This window comes from Amphichorda felina (genome assembly GCF_050947745.1).
Source record: "Amphichorda felina strain 45539 chromosome Unknown scaffold_3, whole genome shotgun sequence".
Taxonomy (NCBI): domain Eukaryota; kingdom Fungi; phylum Ascomycota; class Sordariomycetes; order Hypocreales; family Bionectriaceae; genus Amphichorda; species Amphichorda felina.
In genome coordinates this window covers 341,311-358,452 of record NW_028145047.1, presented here as the reverse complement: position 1 = coordinate 358,452, position 17,142 = coordinate 341,311, and the positions used below count along the sequence as shown (strand labels likewise).

The window sequence follows — 17,142 nt, the reverse complement described above, 5'->3', positions numbered from 1 at the left end:
TCTCTTGCGGATAGGGCAAGGTCCAGGATGTGTTATTACACAATGGGAGTTCATTTTAGGTGGTATCGTGATCTTGTGACCAAGGGTCAAGATAAAGCTTCAAGATCATGGCGCTGATCATATTACAGCAAGCATGAAATACGTAAATGGGCGGTACGTTCCCAATGCCTCTGGTATAAAACCCCGTAGAAGCGCACATCATACCATACATATTCCAAGACTCGTGTTACCTCTGTTAACATCTTGCACGTTACAAAACCCATACAACAGTTCTCATTCTCTAACCATACTATTCGTTTCCAAGCGTTTTACCTCTTCGTCAGCATGCAAAGAACCACTGCTCTTCTTATGAGGTTTATTGGCACTACGACCCGGCTTGATATACCAGTACTCTATGACTCGGCTCTAAATTCTGCCAATGAGTCTATAAATTCGGTTGTAAGTTGTCATATGCTCTTTCACCCATTGCAGTCGTTCGAAGTTAACCCTTAAGTTAGTACCCCAAAGTCACGAGTGCAAAAATCCAGTAAGTCATTAATGCTTTTGGCTATTTACTTATGACGCATCTGACTAACTGGGATAATCTAAAACAGAGGATCCGTACCGCATTTATCGAGCAAGGACAAAAGTGACAATAAGAAGGTCATCACCGTTAGCTATTACACAGAGGCGGGCACCAGAGTCACCTCGGTTCATATCCATGATGATAATACTTTTATTGAATTTCCCTCCCGGAATGCGAACAAGGGCAAATAATTGATATATACGAGAGTATGAATAGTTATAAGTCTGGTTTCATAGATAGGTAATGTCTTAACTATTTATAATAGTAGCTAAATACTAGTTAGTTAGATAGTAGTTAGTTACTGCTAGTATATATATCTAAGCACTCAAAGCACTCGCTAGTGTCAGGCTACGGTCGCACATTGGATAATGCCTATAGAGCGGCCGTGACGCTAACATCTTAATATCTAAAAGGGGTTAAATCAGAAGGTATTCGTGCCTTATCTTATATATCCTCTTGTACTATCGAAAATATCTCTAATCCTACCCTCGGCTTCAAAGTTCGGTATACGGATATAACGAATAGTAGAAGCGATGGCGGAAATGACTACGTACAGGCTACATACAGTAGGCATCCCAGGGATCGGTCTACCCCAAGTACCAGAAAGTTGCCGGATTAGCTATAGCTCCGACGCCAAGCTCTTAGCCCACCAACCAGCTCGGTCCAGAGCCCCCTTGAAGTGGGCACGGACTTCGACCACGGCGCTTCCCGGTTGGCATGTTGTTTCATTTTCCAAGAACCGTCGCAAACAAGACAACAAACATTAACTTCAGTCCTTTATCCGTACTTACCTCCCTACTCTCACACAATCAAATGACGACGTGTGGTCATGGGAGCCAAAGGGTCCATACAGTGGGCTCTCACTCACGCAATCAAAACACGGACGCTCTCACAATGCTCGCCCACCTTTGGCAGGTATTTCTACCACACCCACTTGCCGCGGTCAACCTCACACGAGTCCCATCGGCATCGCCTACCATTTACAAGAACCATGTCAATCCATGCGCGAACCTTCCCAAGCGAAGGTTTTGAAGTGCTACCGGTTGACTACAAAGTAGAAGAAGAGACAAACCAAGGGTACAAAGCTGAAAACTTCTATCCTGTCAAACTGGGCGAAGTCATTGCATCTAGCTATCAGGTTGTCGCCAAGCTGGGCTTCGGTACAACCTCCACAGTCTGGCTATGCCGCGATCTCAGGTATGTTATTCAAAGAATCAAGAACTGTCAGTTTTGCTGATCACACGGTCCCTCGGCCCCAGGAAAGATGCACTCGTTACTCTCAAAGTCTGCACTTTGACACACGATGCGACTCGAGAAGTAGCGATATCCAACCATATAAAATCCATTGATGGTTCACAACATCCTGGCAAGGAAAGGCTGCGTGTAGCACTAGATGACTTCAATATCACCGGACCGCACGGGTCTCACCAGTGTCTGGTCTTCCCTACCCTGGGTTTGACGTTCACGGATTATCGAAGTCTGTTCCCCGAGAAGGGCCTGCCCAAGGATGTTTTCCAGATATCTCTGATCCTGGCTCTATTTGGTCTCGACTTCATGGCGCAAGCGGGTGTGGTGCACACAGGTAACGAGGGAGAGACTCATATTTTGTTGCGAGTCCGACAGCTAACAGACGACCTTAGATATATCGCCCAACAACATTCATGTCGGGGCCGATGATGTGGCTGTTGCCAAGGTAGAACGTGAGGAACTCGAGAACCCGTCGCCGCGAAAGGTTCTTGAGGATCGCACCATCCACCTCTCCTACACGATGCCAATAACTAGTGGCCCACTGGTCATATCTGACTTTGGCGCTGGCGTTCTAGGAGAACCCGGCCAGAAACACACTGGCGATGTCATGCCGGGATTTTACAGAGCGCCCGAGATCATTCTCGGTATGGAGTGGGACTCCAAAATCGACATTTGGTCAGTTGGGGTCATGGTATGTTGAGGCAACATGTCTCCTCCCTACTTCCCAATATCGCTGACATGGAATGCAGATTTGGGACTTGTTCGAAGGAGGTAGACTCTTTCGCGCTGTCAAAGACGGCCATTTGAACGATGAGCTCCACCTTGCTGAGATGGTTTCCCTTTTGGGCCCGCCGCCCAAGCAGTTTATCGAACGAAGCGAAAAATGCCGTCAGTATTGGGATGCCGAAGGGAATTGGATTGCTGCGACACCCATTCCCAGTCAAACTCTCGAGAGTCGCGAGAGGCGTCTTGAGGGAACCGAAAAGGAGCAGCTTTTAGCTCTGGCCCGAAAACTGTTACGCTGGCTTCCAGAAGATCGACCCTCTCCGTCAATACTTATAGAGGAGGACGAATTTCTTGAACCATTTACGCGTGTTTGGAGGGAGGGTCCATGATTACATCCTGTGCTAGCATCATCTGTCCCATGCTACGATAAAGCGTTGGCCATAATCACAGTTCCTCTCCTTTATCCAAGCCCAATTTAACCTATGTCATGCCATGAAATGGCTGCAAATATACCAGGAATACTCCGTATGTGACACGCCAGATCCGACTACTAGTTAGGTATTTAATCGTAGGACTCGACGGCCACCTTAATAGAAGATCAAGATCGCTTATACCCTACATACCTTACGTACCTATGACCATACGTGTCTGAGTCTCGCGTCTCGTAGGCTTTTATTATTTGTAGCAAAACGGAAGCTTCTACGGCTTATGATACGTCTATATCCTAGGCACACCTGTTCACAATTTTTGACACCCTCCCAGACTTCTGACACGAGCCTATCAATATGCATCATACTAATTTCTAGAGTTCCCTAAACCTAACCATATAATCTATACCCGTATACCTCGTCTACGAGGTAAGCGCGTAGCCCTTATATAGCTTACTCGGTAAGCTTTAGTCTTATAATATAATAAACCTATTACTACTATTATCTAGCCTAGCTACCTAACCTTATTCTACGTTATTCGTTATAATTCTAAAGCTTCTATTATAGCTACCTAAGCTATAACAGTTAGTATACGTAGTTATAGCTAACTACTACTCACTGGTATAAGGGGGAACCAGTAAAAGATGCTTAGGTTTACTCACATTGTTGGATATTACTCATCATCTGGGGTATCTCTATGAAAGCGAGGTATACAAGCTCCCCACGCAGAATACCAAGAAGGTCAGTAAAAACGCACCGATGCCAAACCCGCCCTGCACGTCCCTCATGACAACACTCCATATCGCTGCGACCATTGCGCAGATGATGAAAGCGGCGCATCCACACAGAAAAACGGCTGCATAGTTGATGCCCTCTATGAAACGTAAGCCCCATCCAATAGGGATACCTCTAGCGCCGCCTGGGTTGATATGCTCGTTGATTCTTTTTGGAATCATGTTGAATAAGACGGGGAGGACGTCCGCATGGTCGGGATGCTCGAAGAAATGCATGAGGATCGACGAGCCAAGGGGCGGGGAGCTGTCTTGTTCCTCAAAGCTGTAGTCGATACGGTCCGGGTGACATGGGATGGAAGGCGATTCTGTGACGTCGACCAAGTCCCCTTTGAATAGCCGAAACTTTCGGTCATAGATATTAGCTTAATGGGGAGAGACGAAATTTCCAGCAAATTGGGAACCAGAATCTAGTTAGATGACAATTAGTTTGCTTACCTTTACGAACTCAATCTTCCTGACTTTCCGCATAAAGCTCCAACGTTCACCCTTCCTTGTCGAGGAATACGTCCTGGTGAGCTTGTTGAAGAATTCGTAGTCTGATAGCACATCACAGACGTCCGGCTGATGAGCCTTGACCCCATGCCGCATGAACGGGACGCAAACAGCCAAGAAATGATGAACTACTCCAGAGGAGTCCATGGCCGGTGCTCTTGCCCGATCGCATGCTGAACCGGATTGTTTGTTCCCAGTGTCCTGGAAGTGCCGTGGCAGGACAGGCTTTTCCATGGCGCTCATGAACACTCTTTGGACTGCTTGATAAAGGCCTTTGGCTGGATTGGCATCTTGAGCTGGCCCATCCGGAGATCCGCTGTCGTCCACCACCTCCACCCCCATACCCTCGGGAAGTTTTGGCCCCAGGGAAGTATAATCCGCCAGGAACTTTTCCAACTCAACAATACTCCTACCGTCGGGGATTTTGACATCGTCGAATGCCTTGTGGCCACAATGCTGGAACGTGTTAGTTCCAAGGTGACCAAAGAACCTGGGATGCTCAATCCAGTCGAAGCGCTTACGCAAGTCCATCTAACTCTCGCAGCGGAGTGTGGAAGGGGAGGCTCGAGATAGCTTCCAATAAACCAGTGTATCTGACGGCCCAGATACGCAACGGCTCCTCCGTACCACGGCTTCCGAGTGAAGGAAGGCTTCTTCAATCGTACGAATGTCTTGACGTTGCTCTTGAATGTCTCAAATGTCTCGGTTTCAAATAAGACTCCCCTTGCAGACTCATATTTGACCCGGGCAGCTAGTTCATTGACATCAAGATAAAAATTGTCGACTTCCTCTTCCGGCTCCAGCTGAACATGTGGCCCCGTGGTGTGGAAAAGCTCGGCCGGTTCTTCATTTGGATTCTCTAGCAGGTGTGCCTCCGTCAGGCGTTGCGCAATGTCGAGTCTTGCCCACCGGACCAGCCGAGCAGCATCCCTCTCGATTTGTGTGCTGGCATGTTGCCGGAGGTCAGAGGCATAGCGGCGGAGAAGCCTCTCTATTGACACCTTTGCCCTCGTCCTCGACTTGGACAATCGGAGGATCTGGGGCCACAGGTGGCAGAGAACGGGGTCATGGAGAAGGTCCTTGAAGAGGGCATCGGCAAGAGAGCGCACCTGAATGTCCCCCAGGTCCGTTGCCGACGTTGAGGCGTGCGTATTGGCAGAAAATACCGAAGCCTCCTCAAAGCAGCTGACAACATCTCCACCATCATCGGGATCGCTGTGGTCCGGCTTAGGTTCATCGTGGGCCTGGCTGGGGGGAATAGATTCGGTAGTGGCGGCGTCGTCTATGGCTATTTTCCTATCGGCATGGCTTGCACAGGCATATCCAACGTAAATAGCTCGCTGCTCAACGTTATGGCCTGGCCTCCCGTAACTTGCACACCTGTCGACAGCGCATTGGTAATACAGGCAATGGCAGGCCGAATATAGTTCAATAAGCTGGAAGCACATGGTGCTCGCTGGCCCGTTCTTGGCGGCTGGAAGCTATGAGAACTGAGCGAGAACTGAGCAGGGAAGAGGGACCGATTGAAATTTATTGAGCAATTTATCATGTTGTGAGGGACTGAGGGTGCCTACGGTGCCTACAAGAGTACAGATTACGGCACCTGCAGCCTGCAGCCCCAGCACCAGACCACATGAACCAGGTACATGTAGGATCACTCGTACAGAGCTCAACGACAGGATGCAGATCCTCTCTCGCGCGCGCACCTGGCCACACAGATAATTCCATCGACACTTTTGCCTTCGTCGAATAGTATTGTCTGGGATGAGCACTCGCTACCTGCACTGCCGCACCAACGGGGCGGTGTAGCCGCAAGGCATCTTGGCCGTAAGGCAATCGCCGTCTGGTTCGCATCTTCTGTTGAATGGACGAAGGGGTACCATTGGTATTCTAACTATCAAGTAGTGAATGATCAGATTTAATGCTTGCATGGCCGGCGCAACGCTATTCGTGGTCGATATGCAGGCCCTGCGTGGCTCAGATGTCTTTGCCACTAAGCAAGAAACACATCCGTGACAATGATATAGCTAGGCTACATGTGCAACTAAATGCAAGATGGGTACATGTGTTTAAAGTATCTTGTTTTCCTCCTATGAACTTTTGAGACCGAACTGTGCACTGGCCATGTTAGGAGTATTAGATGTACGACCTATACAGATATGGAGTACTTGGTAGAACAGTTAAGAATTCACGTTGATTATATCTACCCGAGCAGGACCTCACAGTCACAGCCCAGGGCTGTCCAGACATCGGAAGCAGACTCCACTAGAAAGATAACCTACAAAGAAAGTATCTAAAGTACGGACACTACGAGTGCTAAGCCCATTAGTATATCTATTAGGCATGATGTATGTAAGAAAGGATATTGCTGTCATAAAAAGGCAGTATAGAATCATACAGGCGGTCGTTACCTCAGGTATTAGTACATCTTAAATCATAAGAATCTCTAACATGCCATCACTGCATCAAGTGCTCCCTATCCTAGTTCCGCCGGATACCGAACAGGCACCTCGATAGCTTGAGTATATTGATGGCCCGGGTACATGTAGTGAGGCGGCTGCTTCCACCCCAGCCCGGGGACAGACTGCCTCTGCGTTTTCTTCCGTAGGTAACGCCACAGGAGGGAGACACACGCGATGCAAGCGAGGCCTCCCACGCCGACGCCGACGCCTATGCCGGCTTTGGCACCCACGGTGAGGTCTGGTGATGTTGACGCAGTTTTGTCCTGGGTGTCGGGGACAACTGAGGTTGTGGACTTCGGGGGAGCAGCAGATGTATGGGATACCGTTGTAGCGGTCTCTGTAGGACCAGATGACTCCAATGTGGAGACAGATGTTGTGGGCTCGGGCTCTGCCAAAGTTGTGCTGCTGGGCTCCGGCTTCGAGGTAATGTTGAAGAAGGAAGACGATACTTGGGGCGCCGACTGGTTCCCCTGCATTTTGGCATCGCCCTTGAACATCCACAGGAAGAAGACATTGGAGTCCTCGAGCTCCAGATCATAGACTTGGACAGTCCAGTCGAACTTCTCGGAGCCCTTTTTGCTGGTTTCTACGAAGAAAATTGTTTGATTAGAAACGTGTTCCCAGAGGCCAATGTGGAATAACCTACGGAAGATGATGGGCCCCATGTTGGCAGCGTCCTGTGACAGACTCTGCTGCCATAGTGCAATCGTGTACTCCTCGTAGTCGGTTTCGTACTCAATCGTCTCGATCTCTCCAATCTGCCAGAGCTCTCGTCTGTAACGGGCTGGATTGGTGAAGAAACCGGACAGGACCGGCACTGCGGCCGCGAGGAGAAACACCAGCACACGCAACATGTTTGCCGGGTTATTACTCCTTGCCCCGTATGTAGGGAGCTCTTGGATAGGGAGATGATGAAAACGCCCAGCCCCCTTACCTTTGGGTCAGGTGGGCACAACTGGGATTTATCCATTTCCCCTGAGCTCTAGACATTGACAACACGAGGTGTAAACATGCCGTTGGTCGGTACCCATGGCTTTGCACCAGGGGACTGGCTCTCTTCATCTTAGGCGCCTAGGCTGAACAATGGGGATCAGCAGTCCATGACATGGGCGCCACGCGGCACACTCGAAGTTGCAAGTTACATATATTGACCGTACTATACTACGCCCATTTCTCTAGAGGGACCCTCAATCGCTATTTTTTCAACGATGAACCAGAAGCCATCTGGGAGGATTGACGGCTAGACTTGGTGGATTCCATTTCACACCATGGTCAAAATGGGGTATTTACTGCGACAAGGTACATAGATGGACTCGCAGCCACGTGCAAATGATCCAACAGTGTTTCATAAGGTCCAGATAAGGCTGGACCAGGTTCAATAATTTGGCTCACCGGCTGACTGGCCCCTCAACCGCGCAGGCAATTCCTGGTTAAGGGACCCGAGTGCCTAAAACCCAATGACGCTTTCGTGTTTGCCGCCTGGGAGAGGCTGACAGCCATTGGCTTTCTGATTGTTGGTTGTGTGTTGGTCCATGTTTGTCCTTCTTGGCCAACAGCCTTATTACAGCGTGGGCAGGGAGTGATCCCGATCAGCGACCGTTGGCCAACACCCTCAACTCGCCGCTCCAGCGGGAGAAAAAGGCCCATGATCTCTGCTCTTTCCTGTTTACCCAATCTCAAGAAGAAATCTGTGTGTGTTCACGATGTTGCCAACCTCTCTCTCTGCCAAACGACGTTCAACTTTGCCAGCTTCCCCCATGCTTCATCGACAAGCCTCTCTGCGCGCCTCTTGCGCCCTTGGCGCTCTCATCGCACTCTCTCTACTGCTCTTGTATCGCCGACAGTCATCTTATTCAGGCGGGCGGCCGACTGGATATTCGCCAGGTATCCTTGATCATATCGGCAACCGCACATTGGGCGTGAGTTCACATCCTGACCGCGAATGGCGGATTTTTTTTAACGCCTGCTGACATCCTACTGTAAAACCAAGTTTGAAAAGATTTTGGTCGTGGGACTTCCTGCACGTACAGACCGCCGTGATACCATGGTCCTGCAGGCTGCCCTTAGTGATCTAGACATTCAATTTATCGATGGTGTGCGCGGAGAAGATATCCCTGATAGCGCCATTCCCTCATCTCGAGGACATGAACGCCTGCCACCTGGTTCGGTAGGGTCGTGGCGTGGGCATATGAATGCCATTCGGGAGTAAGCCCTCTGATGCCTCACAAAGCCGTTTCAAAGACTGACAACCTGACAGGATCGTCTATAAAAATATCTCCTCAGCACTTATTCTAGAAGATGACACGGACTGGGACGTGAGGATACGACAGCAAATGCGCCGGCTCGCCCTGTCAACCCAGGCACTCACCCAGCCCCTGGAGGATTTCCCAGGCCAATATGCCGACCCGACCTACCCATCTCCGTCATCTGAAGACGCTGGTCCTGAGATCCCCTTTGATCAGCTTCCCAAGACCACTCCCCCAACGTTCTCTCCCTACGGAGACTCCTGGGATCTGCTGTGGGTTGGACACTGCGGAATGCAGATGCCGCCCCCAGACCACAGGGGCATCTCCAGGGGCCGCGTGATCCAAAAGGACGACGACACCGTCGTCGAGAAGCGCTACATGTACTCCTTCGCCAGCCCCTTCACACTCGTCGACGTCTACCCGGAACATACACGCGCCGTGCACCACGTCCAGGAAGGCGTCTGCTCGCTAGGCTACGCCGTCAGCCAGAAGGGCGCGCGCCGGCTGCTGCACGAGGTGGGCCTCAAGGACATGAGCGACCCGTTCGACATCCTCCTGGGGTTCTACTGCGAGGGCGCCAAGGGCCGGCGCAAGCACATGTGTCTGGCGACACAGCCGGGGCTGTTCCAGCATCATCGGAGGGCCGGGCCAGATCGTGCGCAGAGTGATATTGGGGACCATGGTGATGGGTATAGGGAGCACAGTGAGACGGATATGGTGAGGTGGAGTGCGAGACTGAATGCGGATGTGCTGATGGAGGGGGGGAGTGTGTTTCATGACCAGCGGCCCGATAGCGATGTTCAATGATCGGTATATATATATATGTACATGAAATAATAGAGCGAATATGTTTAAATTGTAAAATAGTACATGGAAGGAGGTTGGGCCATTGCGTAGCCATCTCATCCCGCGGGTCATCGCTGTAAGCGACATTACCTTATGCCTAAAGAATTTACAAGTCTTCTCGACGCACTTTCGGAAGCACTTTCGGAAGCACATTCGCCTGAAAGAAGAAAATAGATCATATCCCTAATCACCACTAGGTACACATGGCGCTGCGTATTCGACAGCCACAATTGCTTACCAGGACCATCTCTACGTATGTGTCTTTGCCCATTCCTCATACCCTTCTCCGTACCGCTCTACTAACTCTCTCATTTCGACAAGGGCCCTAAATTACACCTTTAGCAAAAATACCAAGCATCATCCTCATTTTTGTGCTTACAAGTTACGGAATTTGAGGTTGCCAGGGTACAACGCTGAAGAACACATGTTGAACTTGCTGGAAATGATAGTCAGAAACGAAACTTCGTCCAATCAGGGGTACAGTCCAAGATAGGTACGTACAGGTTATACAAAAGGTTGCGTCCGTCAAAGTCTTCAACTGGTTCAGATGCTGGGAAGTGCTGAAGGTATGCCTTGATATATGGCCTGCCCATTTTGTGTCTCACTGGTCTCCATGGAGCAAGCTCATCTTGATGATCGCGTCAGTATATCCCCAATGAGTGGTTGGAAGATTTGGAAACCTACACTCGTTGTGAGCATAGAGACTGCATGCATCAAAGATCTTGGGCTCGCCTGTTTCCAAGTCGGTCCCGGTATTCCCGTCCCACATGTCTCCATGGACCAAGCGGGGTACAACTGTTCTCCCCCCAGTCTCCAGAGGCCTGAGAAGTCTCGGAATGACTTTGGCCATGACGGTGTCGCTGAGGCGGACGAACTCTTCCTCGTAACCCTGAGCTTCAAGCTCGTGCTCAAACATGCGCTTCAGGTTTCGGGAGAAGCACTCTTCCCACGTGTCGCATTCGGTTGCATCCTGGGCAAGGCGTCCTTGGTATGTGGTCATTGGGAATCCAAATTTACCGCTTGGAGACACACCTTTGAGGTGCATTTCGGCGACTAGCTTTGGAAGAGTTTCGAGAGAGCATGGTGGTTCATCCATCTCATGAAATGAGCAGAGAAAAAAGTGGATGTTTGGATCCGATTGATAGGTTCCCCAGGCCAACGGTTCTGGTGCTAGCTGAGGCGCGATGCTGTTCAAGGTTTTCATCGACAGATACTCGCCACTCATCATCCCTTTCCCTATGTCGCCAATGGATACCTATTTCAAGGGGTTAGCCTAGTTGATGTTGATATAGTTAGTGTGCGATATTAGAAATTCGTGCCTTGAGAAAGAAAGAGACCTCGTCCCCATCTTTGCGAGCCACGATTTGAGCCGTGCGTGTCCAAAATGACATGCCATACGGGATCATGTCCTCGAATGTCGCTCCATCGGGGAGCACTGGCACAATTGTTATTATAAGCCGATCGTGCGGGGGAGGCCCTGATATTACTCACCATCTTCGACAGCCTGATCAAGCTCTTGGATGTACTTCTCTGCCACCTCGGGTTCCTTGTCCCAGAGCGGGGTGTCATCCCATATCTGCTCATCAACGACTGTGTAGGTTTCGGTCGCCATCGTACGTATGTGACTTGGAAATGTCTGGAAATATCTGAGAGTTAGAAACAAGGCCTAGCTGTGGGGAAGGAATAATATGTGTCAGTGTGAAATGGCATGGCGCAGCCTTCTTGTAGCATCCTGGCCATCGATGGACCCTCATGTCGGAGGTCAGCCCCTCATCGAGACATCAGCTCGAGCGGTTATCCGGCAGTTTGGTTGGTCCTTACGTTTGTAGGCTTATGCTGTGCACTTTTCGATTAATCTCAGGCGTCGGTCTTATTCGTCGGCTACAAAACATGAAGACCAACATGCATTGATCCAAGCCATGTTGGACCAGGGTGTCTACCACCCACCATGTTACACATACGTACTTTGTGCACTTTCCCTACGGGCTAAACAGCGACCCCATCCGTTTGTTTTCCCTCACCCCCTCTCATGTTCGATGTGGGAGATGTCAGTTGGGGCAGTCTCTCTTTCTCACATGTACATGTCTTCTACCCGCAGTCACAGAAGAAGCGGATTCGCTCCCACTCAGGCATTTACAACATGTCCGGCAACTCTATTATACAGCCCAGTCGAAGGTCGTTTACTCTCAAGAGCATCGTTGGGCGCAACGACCGAGTAGACCAGAGCCAGCAAAAAACAGGCAAAGGGCCCATTGGACTCACAACCGTTTTCGAACCGGATGAGCCCGGAATCGCGGACATAGTCTTTGTGCATGGTTTGAATGGCGGCTCTTATGGCACGTGGACTCAGGATGGAGATCCCTCGTTGTTTTGGCCCCAGGAGTGGCTGCCGAAAGACGACGCATTTCGCGATGTTCGAATCCACACCTTTGGTTACAATTCGAATTGGGCCGAAAAGAGTGTGTTGGACATAAACGATTTTGCCGCGTCCCTCTTGACATCAATTCAGAATAGCCCAAGCATCCCTAGGGACGGCCCTGTAAGTGAACTAATTGTTGTTGCCAAAGATATCTGCCGCTGATAGTGACACGAGGATAGATGCCACCGATAATATTCATTGCGCATAGCATGGGAGGGCTAGTGGTTAAAAAGGCCTATATCCTCACAAGCCTAAAAGAGGAATTGTTCCCCATTTCTGAGAGGATTCTCTCCATGTTCTTTCTAGGGACGCCCCATCGTGGGTCCGAGTCAGCCGAGCTCCTGACCCGTCTCCTGGCCATCTCTGGCACTGGTTCCATGCCATTCGCAAAGGACTTACATCGAAACTCGCCATCTATACGAGCCATCAATGACGAGTTCCCCAGAATTTGTTCCAAACTCCAGCTATTCACATTCTTTGAGACGCAGCCTATGTCATACGGTGTCGGCAAGGGGCTGATTGTGGATAAAGAATGTGCTGTGCTTGGTTACCCTAATGAGACGGCATCCTATCTGAATGCAAACCATAGAAACATTAGCCGGTTTGCATCAACTTCAGACCCATCGTATATATCTATACGAAACGCCCTGGCAAGCACCATCAGCCTCTTGCGCCACAATCACAGAACTACCACTCAAAAACTCGAGGAAGTTGAACGACAAACCCTTGAGGATTTCCTTGGCGTTTCTGACGGTCCAGAAAATATTCTTTCCGACTTATCTGTGGCCCACCTAGAAGGAACCGGAGAGTGGCTCTTGGGTAAAGAGAGCTTCCGTCGATGGAAGGACAGTTCATGCTCTCACCTGCTTTGGCTGCAAGGTAAGCCTGGCGCTGGGAAAAGCGTGCTGTCATCCCAAGTGGTGAACGAATTGAAGACGGCTGAGAGGCCTAGAGACATCTGTTTCTACTTCTTCACCCATAGCGACAGACCCAGATGCACCATTGCTGCATTCCTGCTTTCCATGGCCTGGCAGATGGCTGTCCTTCACACAGAGGTATTTGCCACGATCAACAGAATTTCCAAGGCTTGGAAAGATGCCAAGATGGGCGCGGTAGACCACAATTCTGTTTGGCGGCGCTTGTATCTCGATGGAATCCTCAAGGCCAAACTCAACAGGACTCAGTATTGGGTCATTGACGGAATTGACGAATGCAACAACGAGCCAGAGCTGGTGGGAATCTTGCTGAGAATCCAAGAGTGGTGGCCCCTATCAATCTTTATCTCGTCAAGGAACTCATTCGACAAACTCCCCTCTTTAACGAATGCACACACGCAGGTCAACATCGTCGAGGAAAGTATTGAGGATGAGACCACCAAGGGCGACATCTCACTGTTCATTGAACGGCACTTGGATCTCATTCCCGCTAGGGATCAACAGGCTCGATCCGAGATTGCCCAGGAGATCCTCGCAAAGTCCACGGGTAGCTTCCTGTGGGTGAAGCTGGTTCTGTTTCAGTTACAGAAGGTTCATGTCCATACGGACGCGAAGCACGTCCTCGACACAGTTCCATCAGACATGAGCACCCTGTATAAGCGTATTCTGGATTCCATGTCCCAGGAGCCATATGGGAAACGTCTCGCGAAAGCCATTCTGCGATGGGCAGCGTGCTCTTCCCGGCCACTGAGCAGCCTACAGCTTAACAGAGCGCTCGAGTTTGACCTGGGCGACACAGTACTTGACGTTGAAAAGGCTGTTGCAACACAGTGTGGCCATCTCGTTTACTTTGATGAAAAGTCGAAGCTTCGGCTCGTGCACTCCACCACGAGGCAGTTCTTGACGGATACAACCGTCGACTCGGAGTTCGTCTTTGACAGGTCTGAAGGCCACAGAACCCTAGCACTGGCCTGTTTGAAGTGTCTCTCTGGGAACGACCTGCTTCCTGCCAAGCCCCGCAGGTTGTCGGCTGACCGACGCGGTCACAGGGAAGAATCTTCTCCATTCATGGAATACGCCAGCATTGCTTTGTTTGACCATGTCTCGGGCGCAGTGAGCCACATACACGAGCTTGTGGAGCCTCTTGTCGCGTTCTTGGAGTCCTCCAATGTCCTTTTCTGGGTGGAACACCTGGGCAAGTCGTCCGAGTTGTCTCGCTTACTGCAGGCGGGCAAAACGCTTGGGCGCATACTCAAACAGACAAATGTCGCGCCCATATCCGGGATATCGACCGATATGAAAGTGCTCGCAGCGTGGAGTCATGACCTTGTCCGGCTCGTATCCAAGTTTGGCAAGCAACTCCAATCGCACCCGCAAGCAATCCACAACATCATTCCCGCATTCTGCCCCAAGGAATCGTCGCTGCACAGGAAGTTTTCCTCATCACGTGGAATTCACCTGGCCGGTACCTTGACTCCTACTTGGGATGATTGTGCGTCGATTGTGACATTCAGCAGGGGAGAGACGGTCACTGTGGCAGCATGCTCCCAATTATACTTTGCTCTGGGGACAATGCTGCGCAAGACTGTCGTTGTCTACGACGATCATACCTTCCAGGAGACCAAAAGACTGGACAATGGGGAGCCCGTCATGTCCCTTAGCTTTGGGAGTTCTGGGAAATTCCTCGTGTCGGCAGGGCCGAAGTCTGTCAAGGTGTGGGCGGTTGATACTTGGACGCTCATCACCCATATCCCAACACCAGTCCGATGCGTGGCAGTGGAACTCATCGAGAATGACGAATTTTTGATCATATCTTTGAGAAATAATATGTTGGTATATTGGGATATGGAGAAAGACTGCCTCAGCGAAGAGCTGCGCTGGACTCAGGATCCTCTGGCTTTCAACGACTACGACACTCGAGTGCCCACGACTGTCGTTGTGAGTCGATCACAGGGCCTCTTGGCAGCAGCATACAGATCTCAAGATCTGTTGGTCTGGGATCTTGAGCGAGACATGGTGCACGACATATACAACCAGCAAACCGATGGGTCACGACTTGATAGTTCTTCAGGAACAAGAAGAACAAAGGCTTCGATACTGGCATTGGAATTCAGCGCTGGAGACGGCTCACACGCACTTATAGCAAGCTACTTTGATGGGGTCCTAGTACTGTATGACACCAGCGCCGGAAAGCTCAGGCATCGGCTAACCAACGTCAATGCTCAATGTATGAGCAGCACTCTGGATGGCCGAACGCTCGCAACTGGAGACTCGACAGGGACCATCCAGATCTTTGATCTAGAGACACTCAAATTCCTTTACCGCATCAACTTTGACGACGAGTTCATTGGAGTACGGGCCCTTTCGTTTACCAATGACGGCCACCGACTGCTCGACCTACGAGGGAGACAATGTCGTACATGGGAGCCACTCGCTCTCCTTCGCCAGGAGGCAGATGACGGCGCAACAGATTTAATGTCTGTCTCAGCCAGTGCCCAGGAGGTGGATTTTGATGGTCCCATGGACATTGTATACATCACAGCCATAGCGGTCATGCAGACTGGAAACTTCATTCTGTACGGCAGGGATGATGGAACAGTCTGGCTATACAACACGACACGAGGAAAGGATAAGGAAGAGCTTTTCAAGCACGATATAACGGTCAGTTTTCTAGAATTTGATGATAAAAGCGGCATCATTGTCTGCGCCGACCAGTCCAGTCGGGTAGTGTGTCGCCGGCTGACAATGTCTCGCACGGGTGCGTCAACTGTCACAACAATCTTCGAGGTGCACCTTGAGAGAGCAATCACACAGGTGCTATTAAACAAAGGCGCTTCCAAGCTCCTTGTTAGCACGGCTGGGGAAAGTTTCTTGTTCTCGGTGCAGAGCACTAGCCAGATGGCCACCCACAAGATCACGTTGACGGGCGACAACAAACCCTTTTATTGGATCGGCAACCTCTCTCCAAGCTACCAGCTGATTCTCTGCGCCAATGGACAAGCCTATAAGTACAGTTGGGAAAATCTTGTTTTGCTTGGCATGCATAGCGAACAAAAGTTGACAAACACGCCCAATTCCGATTCCGATTCGTTGGGAGAAGGCATCGTATTAAACGGCTTAATGTCTTCACCAGAGTCCATGATAGCCAAAGTTCTCCGAGGCTCGCTGTACTTTGCGACATGTGCTGAATATACGGAGCAAGTCAAGAACCGCGTCGAGGTTCAACTATGGATGATTAGCCCTGCTGCCACAGAACCAGAAGCTGTGCGGCCGTTTCAAGGGCTTAAAGACCTCAAGACAAAAATTGACTGCATGATTGGCACATACCGGAGCCATTTTATCTTCCTGCACACCAGTGGATGGATATGCAGCATTCCACTGGACGCGATGGACGCCGACGGCATGATGGAGCATTTTTTTATCCCATCTGACTGGCTAAGTATTAGCAATAGGCCCCTGATGGAGATAACGGCGAGTGGGGATATCATATTTGTCAAGAGGTCAGAGATAGTGGTCATCAAGCAGGGCTTGGAGATAAGAAGGCGCCACCTCGCCACGATGCACTCGCGGCCGTCCAGCATGTTGAGTGCCGGTGGGACTTCTATGTTTGGTAGGCACTCTTCAGTATCAAGCTCCAGCGATGCGAGTCGAAGACAGAAGAGTCCGTCTGGGCTCATGAGCTCGGCAAGGGGGGCCCAGCGTGGGGCGATGTAAACATGAACACATGGGAGCTATCCCACGTTATGGGGAATAGCAGCCAAAGACGGATAGCTTCTGCCAGTTGCCCAGATCTCACGGGGGATTTCTAGAAGCAAGACAACGAATGCGATTCTATGAAGTTTTATGGTTCGACGTACATTTCCGCTCGACTAATTGAGATACCGAAGGACCGCATGAGCCACGTACTACTACTTTCCGCAATAACATACGTATATGGGCCTCCGAAATAGTTTTCATTCCGACTTAGTATCCCCTCTCTTA

The 17,142-nt window shown here is 50.3% G+C and overlaps 6 protein-coding genes across 6 annotated transcripts; 3 read left to right on the top strand and 3 right to left on the bottom strand.

The window, feature by feature from the left end:
• Positions 1-1,556: 1,556 nt before the first annotated feature.
• ACO1O0_002797 (uncharacterized protein) lies at positions 1,557-2,513 on the top strand (the record flags this gene model as incomplete). Its single annotated transcript, XM_083192260.1, has 3 exons — positions 1,557-1,762; positions 1,825-2,147; positions 2,206-2,513. The coding sequence occupies 3 exons, from the start codon at positions 1,557-1,559 to the stop codon at positions 2,511-2,513; spliced, it is 837 nt and encodes a 278-aa protein (XP_083051317.1).
• Positions 2,514-4,172: 1,659 nt separating this feature from the next.
• On the bottom strand, positions 4,173-5,701 carry ACO1O0_002796 (uncharacterized protein; the record flags this gene model as incomplete). Its single annotated transcript, XM_083192259.1, has 2 exons — positions 4,173-4,784; positions 4,919-5,701. 2 exons carry the CDS (start codon positions 5,699-5,701, stop codon positions 4,173-4,175), a joined length of 1,395 nt encoding a protein of 464 aa, XP_083051316.1.
• A 1,028-nt stretch (positions 5,702-6,729) lies between these two features.
• ACO1O0_002795 (uncharacterized protein) lies at positions 6,730-7,569 on the bottom strand (the record flags this gene model as incomplete). Its single annotated transcript, XM_083192258.1, has 2 exons — positions 6,730-7,301; positions 7,362-7,569. 2 exons carry the CDS (start codon positions 7,567-7,569, stop codon positions 6,730-6,732), a joined length of 780 nt encoding a protein of 259 aa, XP_083051315.1.
• Positions 7,570-8,759: 1,190 nt separating this feature from the next.
• On the top strand, positions 8,760-9,768 carry ACO1O0_002794 (uncharacterized protein; the record flags this gene model as incomplete). The annotated part of the gene is made up of 2 exons (XM_083192257.1): positions 8,760-8,808; positions 8,999-9,768. The coding sequence occupies 2 exons, from the start codon at positions 8,760-8,762 to the stop codon at positions 9,766-9,768; spliced, it is 819 nt and encodes a 272-aa protein (XP_083051314.1).
• Positions 9,769-11,099: 1,331 nt separating this feature from the next.
• ACO1O0_002793 (uncharacterized protein) lies at positions 11,100-11,419 on the bottom strand (the record flags this gene model as incomplete). The annotated part of the gene is made up of 2 exons (XM_083192256.1): positions 11,100-11,242; positions 11,299-11,419. 2 exons carry the CDS (start codon positions 11,417-11,419, stop codon positions 11,100-11,102), a joined length of 264 nt encoding a protein of 87 aa, XP_083051313.1.
• Positions 11,420-13,248: 1,829 nt separating this feature from the next.
• Positions 13,249-16,055, top strand: ACO1O0_002792 (WD40 repeat domain-containing protein; the record flags this gene model as incomplete). Its single annotated transcript, XM_083192255.1, has 3 exons — positions 13,249-13,458; positions 13,564-15,888; positions 16,014-16,055. The coding sequence occupies 3 exons, from the start codon at positions 13,249-13,251 to the stop codon at positions 16,053-16,055; spliced, it is 2,577 nt and encodes an 858-aa protein (XP_083051312.1).
• Positions 16,056-17,142: the final 1,087 nt, after the last annotated feature.